The 13,471-nt window shown below is 43.5% G+C and overlaps 1 protein-coding gene across 3 annotated transcripts in view; it reads left to right on the forward strand.

Moving 5' to 3' along the window:
- Nucleotides 1-13,471, forward strand: part of LOC119159769 (heterogeneous nuclear ribonucleoprotein K) — a 75,557-nt gene that overhangs the window by 47,088 nt on the left and 14,998 nt on the right. The window contains exons 9-10 of one of the 3 annotated variants that reach the window (XM_037412618.2): nt 3,293-3,444; nt 7,625-7,816. In XM_037412618.2, the coding sequence (XP_037268515.2) occupies nt 3,293-3,444; nt 7,625-7,816 (344 nt within the window). The remainder of the gene's footprint in view (nt 1-3,292; nt 3,445-7,624; nt 7,817-13,471) is intronic. The other 2 variants (XM_037412619.2, XM_037412620.2) reach the window with 2 other exon arrangements.

Consider the following 13,471-nt stretch of genomic DNA (forward strand, 5'->3'; position numbering starts at 1 on the left):
CAATTATTGTCTTATCCATCCGGCGACTCCGAGCGCGCGCCAACAGCGAACGGATTTTATTACAACGCTCCCCCTAGCGTACGTCGCCGCACTAAATCAAACGATTGCCTCCAACCAATGACACGCGCCATATGTGACATCATTCCTATTTTATAAGATCTCGCGTCTTTCATCAACTACAAGTACCGCTTTCTAGTTTATAACATCTTGCATCTTTTCATCATCAGCTACAAGTACCACCATCTAGTAAACACTACAAGAGCTAAACGAGAGGTGGCTACATACAGGAGACGGTACCGTCATCTAGTGAACACTGCAAGAACTAAACTAGAGGTGGCTACATACAGGGGACGGTACCGCCATCTAGTGAACACTGCAAGAACTAAACTAGAGGTGGCTACATACAGGCTACAGGGGACGCACAGCCCACGCCCTAAGGAGCTTCGCCCCTAAAAAAAGCTGCAAAATCTTCAGGAGCTCGATCGAAGCGGCCTGCTGAAGATGGAGGTAGCGAAAAAATACATCCCGAAAGCGACGCTGTCGCGGATGTAGAAAGACAGAGAAATGATTGAAGGCACTGTTAAAATGGGACCTTTACATCTAAACGGATGCGAACGCCGCCTCAGGAACAACTAGAAAAGTTCTCTTTTTTTTTTTTTTTTTTTTGTGGTTCAAGCGTGCGTGGAGTTCTAATTTGCCCATAAGGGACCAATTCTCAAGCAGAAAGCTCGAGAGATCGCCATGCAAATGGGTGTTAAGAACTTTGTCCTAAGCGACGGATGGCTCGGCCGCTTCAAAACACGCCATGGCCTAGTCTTCAAAGCAATCTCAGGTGAGAAAGGTGCAGTCAACAGGGACATTTGCATCGACTGGCAACAGGGGGGGCTTAAGGAAATTTTGATGAGCTTTGAGCCACGAGACGTCTTCACCGTCGACGAGATTGGTCTTTTTTTATAAGGCGCTTCCATCGAAGACTCTCACCTTCAAAGGCGAAGCCTGTAGAGGAATAAAACGCAGCAAAGATCGCATCACTGTCCTGGTTGGTGCAAACATGGCAGGAGATGAGAAATATAAGCTGTTGGTGATAGGAAAATCAAGGCAAGGCACCCACGTTGTTTCAAAGGTGTTCAACATCTTCCCGTTGCGTACCATGGGAACGGAAGAGCGTGGGTGACCATGGCCATTTTCGAAAACTGGATCCAGGGGGAAGACGCAAGATTTACGAGGCAATGCAGGAAAGTTGTCTTAATCATGGATAATTGCCCAGCCCACGGTCAGGTTCAAGGACTTGAAGTTGTCACTCTGGAGTTCTTGCCAGCCAATGCGACGGCAGTGCTCCAGCCGATGGATCAAGGGGTTATTCAGAACATTAAAGTTCATTACCGCAGATATTGCTCCATCAAATGCTGCTTAGAGCAGGGAGCGCGAAAATCTACAACATAGATTTTATTGGCAGCCATCCACATTTTGGCTTGTGCCTGGAAGCAGGTGAAGGCAACAACAATACACAGATGCTTTCACCATGCTGGCTTACAAGTGCAAGAAAGCAGTACTTCATGAAGAAGAAAGCCCTGCTGATGTCGAAATTGAGACAGTATTCAGTCAGGTCGTGCCCTCTGCCCCTTTCACGCTGCCTGCTGATGTTGACATTGAGACAGTATTCAGTCAGGTCGTGCCCTCTGCCCCTTTCACGCTGCAGGACTTTGAATCAATTGATGAAAAGGTTCGTACCTGTCGTGAAGAGACTGTCGAGGAAATGATTGCAGAAGTGCAAGATGAGGATGAACCTTACAGCGATCATTGTGATGACAATACTGTCAGTGGAGTGGTGCCACCAGACCGATCAGGTAAAGAGGCTGTTGAATAGTTTGTCAGGCATGGGTGTGTACATTGTGAAAAAACAACTCAAGCTAAACAAACCACTCTTCACTCCTTTTTTTCTCCTATGCATCCTCTTGAGTAAGGTAAGGTTTTTGCAATTTGAATAAAGGCCTTGGTTCACTGAATAAGTGTATTTTGCTTAAATGAAACTTCTGATATATGGAACAGTTTTATGGATCCCCTTCAAGATTCTTTAAGAGGAGTCCACCGTATTTCGTAAAGAGCGTTCTATGTCCAAAAAGCAGATGTTTGAAATTAGTTTCGAGGCCTCCAATTGGCTGCTTCTGTAGTGTTGCTCCAGTACGACTCGCTAGCTCAATGCTCATTTCAGGATACGCCTCCAGGATAGCGTCGTCTGCATATTTTGCGTTGCAAGGTCACGACTGACTAAAATCGCTCTATTTAGTTTTGTTTTCGTACTCGTTTTGTGTTCACGGGCCGACTTTAATTCACGATACAATTACGCCTCAGTTAAGAAACCAGCAAGCGGAAGTTCAGTCATCAGATTACGATCGCGTGCCACACTCATCATGAACATTGCACACTTGAGTCTTGAACCCACTGATAGTGTTGATTCGTTGGCGAGAATTTTCATCTTATCAGAGCTTCGAACCTTTTGGTGAGGACCTCCGCGAAATGAACCTTTGCAACACGTGAATGCCACGGCCATGCACATCGAAGTTGCGCTTTTTGCTTGAATTCGTGCCTGGGCCTAACTCCGCCTGAAACTTGGCAGGCAACACCGCTGTGCTAGGGGATATGCGAAAGCAAAGAAGCCGTAATGTGCCTTGTCACAAGCAACGAATCACATTGGCCGCTGGCTACTTAGAACCGTGAATAGGCATTTTGCGTGTCGGTAGCGAACCCAGGCCAAGCTCGCTGTTCACCTATAGCTCGGAACAGTGTTGGCAGCGGTCAGCAATATCGCACGTCGGCGCCTCAATACGTTGAAGCAAGCACGCTGTGCGTCTATTTTTTTTGTTGCTGTAGCTAGGAATAATTAACAATTAACAGACAGGATATCGGCGGCCTTCGTTTTTGAATTGGTACGTCGATATTTGTGGCGCTGTTTCTGGAAAGTAGCAAAATTAAGTCTGAAGCCGTAGAATTTAGGATGTCTGTGCTAAAAAAAAATTTCCTGTAAGGGACTGTCTTGCTGGCCTCACATTTTAGTCAATTATATCTGAATGTTCGTTGTACCAGGATTCGTAGTAAACCAAGTTCAGTCAATGGAGCAAATAGGAAGATCGGCATAATGCTGCCAATTAGTATATAGTATCCATATGCCTGTTGTAAGCGAATTTGTTGTAACGAAGTTATACTGTATTGCCAAAAGAGTGTTTGTAATTTTGACGTCATTGGGGCATACTGAACCCCATTTGAACATAAGCGTGCACCGTTCTACTTGTAGGCTCCTATCAAGGGTCTGAACAAGCCGTATGACCCCCACAACTTCGACCCTGAGTTTGCCCAAGAGTATGGTGGCTTTTCTGAGGGAGCCACAGGTGGAGCCTCAGGAGGTGGTGGATCACTTTCTGGGATGTCCGTCGGTCCAACTCGCGGGTAATTTATACTTATCTGAAGTCTTGAACCTGCTCTTGCAAAGAAGTCCTGTCATTTGGCAGATTGGATCTGGCATTTGCAGTTACTGACCCGAAATACGTTGGTGTCTCATTTCAATTGACGTAAAATGCTAGAGGCTTGTGTACTGTGCAGTGTTGCTACCCATTACCCCATTTGGTCAAAATTATCTAGAGCTCTCTACTGTGGTGTCTCTTAGGTACATTGAGGGGGCAGACTGGTGTTTTGGACCAAAAAGTGACAAAAAAATTCATTTTTTAAAATTAACATATTTGGTTTCGGTAAGTATTTTTCTATTTCTCAGCAAATTTTGACACACCAGGAAGTAGTAATATTTTTGTAATGGCCTTCTGACTATCCAGATTCTTAGTGCTCTTAACATGCAGAACCTGCAAAAAAAAAAAAAAGAGGAACCGACTTAGAAGCTTCTTTATAATATGCCAGCACCTGTGTCTAAAGCTCTACTATGAATTTATGAGCACCTCTATGAGTATTGCAACACATACACACCATGATTATTGCTTTTTGAAGAAGCTGTGCATTTTCAGTTTTTTCCATTTTTCTCAAAAAAGTAAATTTACGACAGTTCAAATATGAGGCCTCAATATCTCTGCAGCTAGGGCTGCTACAACAATTCTTTTTGCAATGTAAACCTGTATGTGTGTAGAATGCAAGTATGGGAGCAGAATTTAGAGCACAAGCCTTTTTAATTAATTACTCATCACAATCGTAATACAATTCCAACTGCTTTTGGAAATTGATAGTTCATTTTGCTGCAAAATAATCAATAAAGGCATAAAACAAAAAAACTTGATCATTCATTTTGCTGCAAAATAATCAATAAAAGCATAAAAAAAAACTCTTGCAGACTTTCACTCTGTAGTCTTTAGTTTATGTTGGCATATCTTAAATATCACTTTTAATTGAGCACTTTTTTTTTCTATAGTGGCCTTAAACAATAGGGGGTGAACTTAATTTATCTCAGGAATAAGATGAGTTCTAATTGAAACTGAAAACTATTAAAAGTTTGAAATCTAATTGAATATTTGAAAACTAATTAAATATTTGAAATCAGCAGAAAAAACTGCATAACCCTGTGCAGTTTTATCAAGATCACTGAATAAACAAAAAATGTCTGCCCCCTTAAACCTTATAAACCAAACAGCCATCCAACAAACTAACCATTTTTGGCATTTATAGTTTTCACATACTGCAAAATATGTACGTGGTGGTCTTGATGTGCCATTTAAAAATTATTGAAAGAAATTTACTTGGTGTGCAGGGAACGTTTCAGAAAGAAGACTGATAGGGCAGCTAGAGGGTGTCATACAGTTTGTTCTGAAACGTTTCCTGCACACTAAGAAAGTAAATTTCTTTCAAAAATTAAATACCAACCAGCCCATGTAGCCACTCTTTTCTATTTAAAAATGTTTTCTCTGGACACATGATTCATTTTCAGACACTTCACTTGTCCCCCTACTCCTCTCTTCTGTTCAGAACTTGTGTTCAGTGCTTTAGTGGCAGTTCGCTTTAGTGGCAGCGGTGAACTTCGAATTTAAGGGTGCAATCGCGATCACTGGAGCGCGTGCTATCTCAGCAAGCATCAGCACTTTCAACGTAAAGAAACTGTGTGAAAAGAGAATATTTAGTAGGACTCCTGCGATATTGGATCTAAAAGAGTTGGCTGCCAGCTGTATACTTCGTATAATATTACAATATATTGCTATCACATTCATTGCACTACATTCAACGCGTCGCCATGTTGTTGCCCCAAGCTACCGTATTTACTCGATTCTACCGCGCCCTCAGTTGTAACGTGCACCCGGTTTCCACGACGAAAAAAAAAAGTAAGACATCGATTGCAACGCGCACCCATTTTTCTCGTTGGCCCGCACGATCACACTACTCGAGAAAACGACTCCTTTCGGGAGCATCTTCCGTTTAAATATGAGCTAGGGGGAAGCTTGTGCCTATCTGACGTGCAACGGAGCATTGCCGTCACTCTAGTTTTACCGTGGCCCGATGTCAGCACGCGAACTTGCTTCGCCCCCTTCTTCTCGACGGTTGTGGTGCCAGGCATGTCGAAGTAAAGAGGCGTCTGATCAGCATTCCCGATTTGCCCAAGCAGGGAGCCGTTGTTGTGCCGCAAGTTTAGGACGAACCTCTGGAAACTGTGAAGCTTTTCATCGTACTCCTCCGGCAACTTTTGGCATATGCCCGTTCGCCTTCGGAGGGAGAAGCTTTTCCTCTTCATAAAGTTAGTTAACGAGCTCCTGCTCGCTTTAAACTGGCTCCGCATTAGCCCTTTTTCTAAGGCTAACTGCATAGCCTGCACTTGGAACAGTTCTGTCATCACGGGTTGCTCACTGCTCAATCGCATACTTGCCAAGCAGCTCTTCAATTTGCAGAAAGCGACCCTGCTGTGGTCCACTAAAGCCTTTGTGGGAATCTTTGCTGTTGACAATATTCTGCTTTTGTTTCCGCCAGTCCCGCGCGCACGTTTCGGGAACTCGGAACGACTGCGATGTGGCCCGATTTCCGTTAATTTCGGCACACGTGATGACTTTTCTTTTAAAAGCGGCATCGTGGTGCACTCGTCGAGTTTTTGGAGTCTGCCCTTCTATTCCGTCGATGCTAATGTGCTACAAGATGACAAACTCCTCAACACAAGTACGAAGTGCCACACATGGCAAACACATAAACAGAAATGGCCGACGCACGTAGGGGGCGGCCATTTTGGAAATGCCGATGGCAATAGAATGACCGTATTCATTTTTTTTTTTTTCATACTCAATTCTAACGCGCATGCGATTTATGAACTCGCTTAACCGGAAAAAAGGTGCGCGTTAGATTCGAGTTATTACAGTAATCCCGAAGGCTATGGTCTCGGGAACTCTCGGTGCGGTGCAGGACAGGAACGCATGACGAGTCGACGTCCGAAAATTCGCCGTTGTCACCATGGTCTCGGCACTTTATCAGCGCCTAATCTGACATCTCCTCAGCAGTAACAAACAAGAAAAAAAGCAAAGCTGAATGTCATCGGGGGAGGGGGGGGAGCAACCATGCGCGCAAACCATGCATGCATGCATGGCATCAAAAATGAAGAGCAAACGATGTGGATACGTGGTGGAAAACTATTCCTTACAGCATTTTCCATACGCAGTGCAGCCCAACATATGTGACGCTAACTAAAAGCGTGGCACTGAAATTCAGAAGTAGTTGGGTGGGGGGGGGGGGGGGGGCAATAACAAGTACTCGCCCTCACCTGGGAGTCGCCGGGGCCACAAGCACATCACCTCCGCTTCGCGCTTCATTGGCGGCTGGCCAACCGTAAAAGATGCTCCTGCCAAAAATGACTAAATCCAGGGCAAAATTTCTAGATTGTCCGTGGCGGAATTTCGTCATATGTATCAAGGGGTTCTCCTGCTGTTAATTTGTTACATAGGGGTCTCAAATACATGTGCTTTTATGAGTAACGGCGGGGAATCGAAGAACCTCGTTATATCGAGGAATTCGGTATATGGAAGTTAGTTATAAGCAGGTTTAACCGTATCAGTGTTAATAACCGAATGGCAAAATCTGGCCAGCAGACAACTTTTCTGTTTGTATCGACTCATCAGTGAGTTGTGCTTTTCAAAAGCAGGGCGACGCCACTCTGGGATTCAGTTCCATGGAATTTAGGACTGTGGTCTTTTCATAAAGCATTGACGCCCATTTGTGTGTCATATGCAAAGTCTGCAGAAAAAAAAAAAAAAAAAAACGGGCATAAAATGACACCATGCTGTGGTGTCTGTAATATCTCATTTGTGTCCCCTTGGTTGGTGGTGCTATGCTTACGTTTTGATTGTAAAACTGCCTGCCCACTTTGGAGATTTAAATGGGAAAATATTGTACATGAAGGAAAATTTTGCTTGAGGGTTTTTTTGACAGTAGATGTAGTATCCCTTTTCAAGTGTCCCTTTCCAAGTGTGCCAATAGCATGATGGAAAATTTTGCTTGAGGTTTTTTTAACAGTAGATATAGTATCCCTCTTCAAGTGTCCATTTCCAAGTGTGTCAATAGTTGAGATGAATGTGCGTTACTGTTGTTTCATTCTCTCTCCAATGCCCCCCGCCCTCTTTTTTTTTTTTGCTCCTTCCAACACTTTTGTGGCAACCGGCAGCAGCAGCGGCAGAAGTGGTGGCAGTATGTCCTTTTGGCGTGATGAGCCCGTGGATGCCTTTGCCCGAGGAGGCAGAGGCCCCAAGCGTGGACCTTGGGAGGCTAGCCCACAGCTGCCCCCGCACTCCTTCGCGGATGAGCCAACGCGCCCCTGGCACTCCCCGCCATCGCTTAGCTCTGGTGGCATGCACAGGTATGCTGTTACACCCCTTTACCCCCCAGAGGACAAGCACAACCTCGACCTGCACCTCCTCCCGTCTCCCTTCCTGATTCTACTAAGCGATTCCACACTGCTTACCACGCTAGCACCATCGCATGGCCGGCCACCATTGAGCATCTTGGACTGTTTTTGGCCCGTTTTTATAATACTCATGTACCTTACAGGCCACAAACTTGTACAAGTCAGCTTATATATTTTAGGCATTTTTATGAAGGTATGCACACAGCGTCATCAAATTCATACTATTGCTCTCATACCAGAAAATTTTGAAATTGTTCTCTTTGACAAGGTCCTTCCTAATAGCAGTGCTGCTTGTACCGTATTTACTCACGTAATGAACGCACTCTCGTAATAAATGCACCCCAACTCCGGTGGTTCGCAAATCGACACTTGGCACCTCCTTGCCCGTTGATGTTCTCCTTTTTTTCTTGTGGTGCCGAACTGCCCCCTCCCTGGCCGGCTGCCAGGCGCAGTTCTTTGTATTGCTTTCTATCGGTGCATAGCACGTCCCGTCTTTTTTCAATTAGCCGTGTGCCACAGCGTGGTGGATGAATGGTGCGAGTGTAGAGACAGCTCGCAGCATGTCAGCATCGCAGCTCACAGCATGTCAAAATCGCCAAATTGCCTGCGCCAACCAATGGTCACTTGCAAATACGAAATCAAGGCCCAACCACATGCGCACGATTTCCGAGTGATGGCGACAAAATCTGCTGTCCCAAAGGCCATCTGTTGCTGTCGCACGTAGTTTTGTCACGAGTTTCTGGAAAAACAGAAAAAAATCGATTGTCACCCAAAAAGAGCGTGGCGATTTCCCTACCATGGCAGCAACCCTGATCCTCGCTTCGGTAGCCATTTGTTCTTCATGCTTGTTATCCGCACATACGTCAAGAACACTAGATATAGCCCCCCCCCCCCCCCCCCTTTTTTTTTGCAATCGCATCTCACGTGGAGAGCGTGGCAGTTGGCCGTATTTTGACATTAGTCTTCTTATTGACGGTTTGTTTTGGTGCTTTGCTTGGGTGGTAGCAATGCAAACGTCATCGTGCGAGTTTGCCAAGTGCTTCATAGCGTACGCGACATAGGTTTCCAGGTGCCCCTTGAGATCACAGCATATGCAACTGTTCGGTTAAAAAAAAGAAAATCGTGAAAGATTAAGAAGCTGCGAAACACATTTATAGAATGCGCATGGGCAGCTTGCAGAAGAGAGCGAGCGCCATGAACTACTGAAGGTGAGTCAAGTGCTATGAAGGAGCTGTTTCTGAACGGCGTATGCGTATGTTAATTTAGAAACCTTAGGCTATCTAACTTTTTGCTTTACCGCATATTTTGCTCATCCAGACAAAGTTTTCGTAGAATTTGCCCCGCATAGTAAACGCACCCCCCAACCTTGCTTCTATTTTTCGGGGGAAAAAAAGTGTGTTCATTACGCGAGTATAAACAGTGCGTGCACAGTCTTTATAGCGTAATGCTGTTTTCTGTTTGTGTGCATCTATACCACAGTGTTTAAATGTGTGCCAAAATAAACTTAATGCATCTTGGAAACTCTGTGCATGTGTGCTTCTGGGAGTGGTGGTGTCACAGCATGCCGCTGCACGCTTGTACTTTGTCTTCTCTCTTGCCCAAGCAGTGTGCTGTCTTTGCTTTTTAACAGTGTTGCTATATTTTTGTTGGCATTAATTTGCATAGGAGGTTCTTCATAATTCAAGCTCAAGGGCACCACAGGATTTTTGAAATATCGGCTCTCATAAGTATGACTTGAGGCAACATATGACCTTTATTTTTAATGTTTTCAGGCGTCAGCGATCATACTAGTGCACATTATTAAGAGGAGACACTGCTCTTACGAAAAGTTCCTTATTTTTTTTATATTTGGATGAAACTTGGTGAGCTTATGTATATATGTGTGCTGATTTTAAATATGCAGTTATATTTTTGGTGTAAAATGTAGTTTTTAAACTAAAATATATTTCATGAGCCTTCTGGGGAGCAAGATTTTTTTTTTTAAACAGAGTTACAAAGCAATTTGACTTATCACAATACAGTAGACTCTCGTTAGGGAGGGGTGTGGCACACGAGTGTTAGAAGGCCAAAAATCACAAAAATAAATCAACTTTTCGAAGTTGACAATTTTGGAATCTGTACCTATTTTTGCACCTATCTGAGAAGTTTCTAGCTTCTCGCGTCATTATTTCTGGTGCAAAATCAATTTATAACATCCGTGTGAGATGAATGTGAGTGCAAATTGACGCTAAAATCGTGCTTTTTCAGCGCCGAACTGTTGCCGTTACACACGAGCTATCAGGTTCATCTTGGTCTTGTTTGGAAGGGTAGTTCTTTATCTTCAGTTTTCCACCACCGTTGGCTCGCCTTGCTCATTGGTTTTTCAGCAAAAATGCGTCATCAAGAAGCACTATCACGCGATTCTATTCGCTGCTTGGGGCACGTGACAAAACCTAGGCATCCAATTGGCCAAGTGGCGTTTCTGGCGTCTGCGTCACGATGGTGACTTGCACGGACATACGCCATTTTGTCATGATGCTACTGTCTGCCTGCGGCAGTAAAGAAGTTCCGTGCTACAGTAATTTGTGAAGCGCGTGTGGCGATCGTTCATTTGGTGTGAACTTCAGAAAAAGCCCCGCCATGGCTCAGGGCAACAAGGATAATGAACTCGCCGCGGTCAACGGCGTTCGCCGAGTCACCGGTGTAGGCCTAACTCGCGTACGAGCCTGTTGGTTGCCGACAACGTTACTGAGAGCGGCTTTGTTTTGCAGCCTTATCAGTTAGAGGACGGCTAGTAAAAAGCAGAGGTGAAGCTACAAGAGATATCAATCTTTGTAGTGACGGAACGGAAGCACAGTCTTATCGCTACACGCGCTGCTGCCGCGGTTTCCCCCCCTGTCAAAAGGACCTTGAAGTGCGCGACAGGTCGTCAGAGTGTAGTACGCCGCACGTCTTCGAACAACAGAAAGTCAATCTGTTTGCGGTGAACGTGCTTGCCGCTCACGCAATGGAGGCTACTGGCAACAAATAGACTGCTTTTAACGACGCGTTCGCAACGTTGTCACGGTCTCCACTCGAAAATGCGGCAGTCTTTCGTGAAAAGGAAACTTAACACCTCGGCACTCGTGCAGCCTCAAAATTGATAAGCGAGGGAACAAGTTTGGTTTGTGACATTTACGGGTAACTCATTCTGAACAAGCCCGAAAATATCTCCGTGCAATTCAACAGATCCGGATGACGCGTGCACATTCGTCGCACATCGCCATCACTACAGTCACCGAACTGATAAGCGGCCTTGGGGCAGCCGAGCACACGGTGACAACTTGCTAGTGGACTAGAAGAAACGACACGCTCCTGCAAACAATCAGTCCTATTACATTTCCAGTGCATATTAACTGACTAAATGCATTTGGGCCATGATATTTTTCACTCGAAATGACGAAATAAAGTTTTAATATCATTTTTCTCGAAGCACAGATTTTGACCACTTTCTTTTGCTTATTTGGTAAAAGTGGACCTAGAACAGCTAGAGCTGTAATTGTCTTTGCACAATGTAGCAAAATGTGCACGAAAAACAATGCTGAGAGCCGATTTTTAATGGGCACCTTCATTTTTTTTTAATATAAAAATGTTTGTTTTTGGTTACATGTAATCAACTATTGCACTGTAATTCCAGAAGTACTCGTTCAATTTTCGATCAGTTTCTAATTCTAAGTACATACATTTTTTTGCTTAAAAATGTTAAAATTCCTTGTTTTTTGATTTTCTCAAAATGGTAATTTTATACACCCTGCATAAAAATTCCTGCAATATATCAAACTATTACAGATAGCAGAATAATTTTTTTGCAGCATGAAGCTATATGTTTGGAGCACGCAACATAGGAAGCAGATTTTGATTTCTCTTCATGGAATTTTTTAAATTAATGTTTTGTGTGACCACACAACGGCCACATTCAGAGCTATTAAGTTTAGTAAATTCAAATATAATGACCCAATCAAAAAAGTGCTTTCTATGTTGTGCAGCTTGTGCTTTCTACTGTTGATCCCTATGCTATTTGCAAATTTCGGACTGGTGGTTATTTCTCCATTGTAGCAGGAACAATAGATATTGTTATCCTAATTAAATAATGAACTAATGAAGCTACAGAAAAAATAACATTTTTAGAATCTGGAGAACAAACTGAGTAACTATGCCAACTTTTGTCACATTTGTTTCAAAAATAAATGAGAGAGCCCTGAAACCTATGTCCCCCCTTAAACGGAACCTGAAGGGACCAGGAAAATGTGTTCTATCTAACAGGAGTTTTGTTGTTTACCGAGAGATGAATAAGGCTGCAGAATGCAAGTCAGAATTCAAGACTTGAAAGACAAGTTATAAGCAGTTGTTCCGTTTAAGTAGTAGTTTCGTTTAACAGATTCCCATTTGCTGAGAGTCTGCTGTAATCTGGAATCAGGAGTGTGTCCAGTGCAACAAAAATGGATGTTCTAAATCAGTTTCAACACATGTTATGGTACGTTGAACATTTGTGTGCGAGTCAATTTCAAGCCAGAATTTCGCTAACAAGTGTTCAACATTCCATAACTTTTCTTCTAGTTGGTTGAGAACATTCATGTTTATTGCACTGCAGTCAGCTTCGATTTGAGATTATTTTGATATGCTTATTTACTTTGTAACTTTTTTAGTTTGGATATATTTTTCTAACATATTATCTGTACCGCCCCCCTTACACAATGCCACTTTAGGGCTTTGTTAGGTACTGTAAATAAATTAAAAAAATAAAATCTTGCTCCCCAAAAGGCACATGAAATAATTTGTACTTTAAAAGCACACTTAACACAAGAAAAATAATTGCACATTTGAAATCAGCACACATATATACATACAGTTGCCAAGTTTCATCAAAATTGATCTAGAATTAAAAAAGTTTTTCAAGTGCCATTCATGTCCCCCCGGCACGTGTTAGCCTGTGTGACTGTGTGCCCCCTTTCCAATCTGGATACAATTTTTGGCACGGTAACTGTGTACTGCTGCGGAAGTGACTCTGGAAGTGGTCTGCATGCATTAGACTAAAACCTGACTGGGTGTTTTGCTTCTTCAATCAATATGGAATTGTTGGTACTCGCGGTTTAGCTTGCTTGATTTGTTTGTAGAAGGGCGATCGGCTTTATTTTTGCAAGTTAGTGACATATGTTGATGTCCAGCCAGAAAGTAACAAAGGCAGCATATATTATCACCATAGGTCGGCAATAAAACGTGGAGATCACTCGGAATCGCTCACAAATTATAAGTAGAGCTTAGCGCTCATTCATACAGTTAAACCCCTTTACAGTCGACTCCCGATAATTCGAAGTCGCTTAATTGGAATTGGAAGTGGAGTGGGGGTCCAGTCAGTTTTGCATGCAGTTCAACAGGAAGAAATTCTCGGTAATTGAAAGCTAGAGGTCTGCAATTTCAGTTAATTCAAATTCATTTTCAATCGAATTCCCGGAGGAAATTGTAATGTTTGTTAAATTTCCTATTTTTGAAGTGCTAAACAACAATGCGTGTCCGACCGTCACCCAAGGGCATCGCAGTTGACCACAGCGCCGCAGCTCAAAGCGTCGGCTGATGGCATTGCTGTTGCAT

The sequence above is a fragment of the Rhipicephalus microplus genome, chromosome 1 (genome assembly GCF_043290135.1).
Source record: "Rhipicephalus microplus isolate Deutch F79 chromosome 1, USDA_Rmic, whole genome shotgun sequence".
NCBI lineage: Eukaryota > Metazoa > Arthropoda > Arachnida > Ixodida > Ixodidae > Rhipicephalus > Rhipicephalus microplus.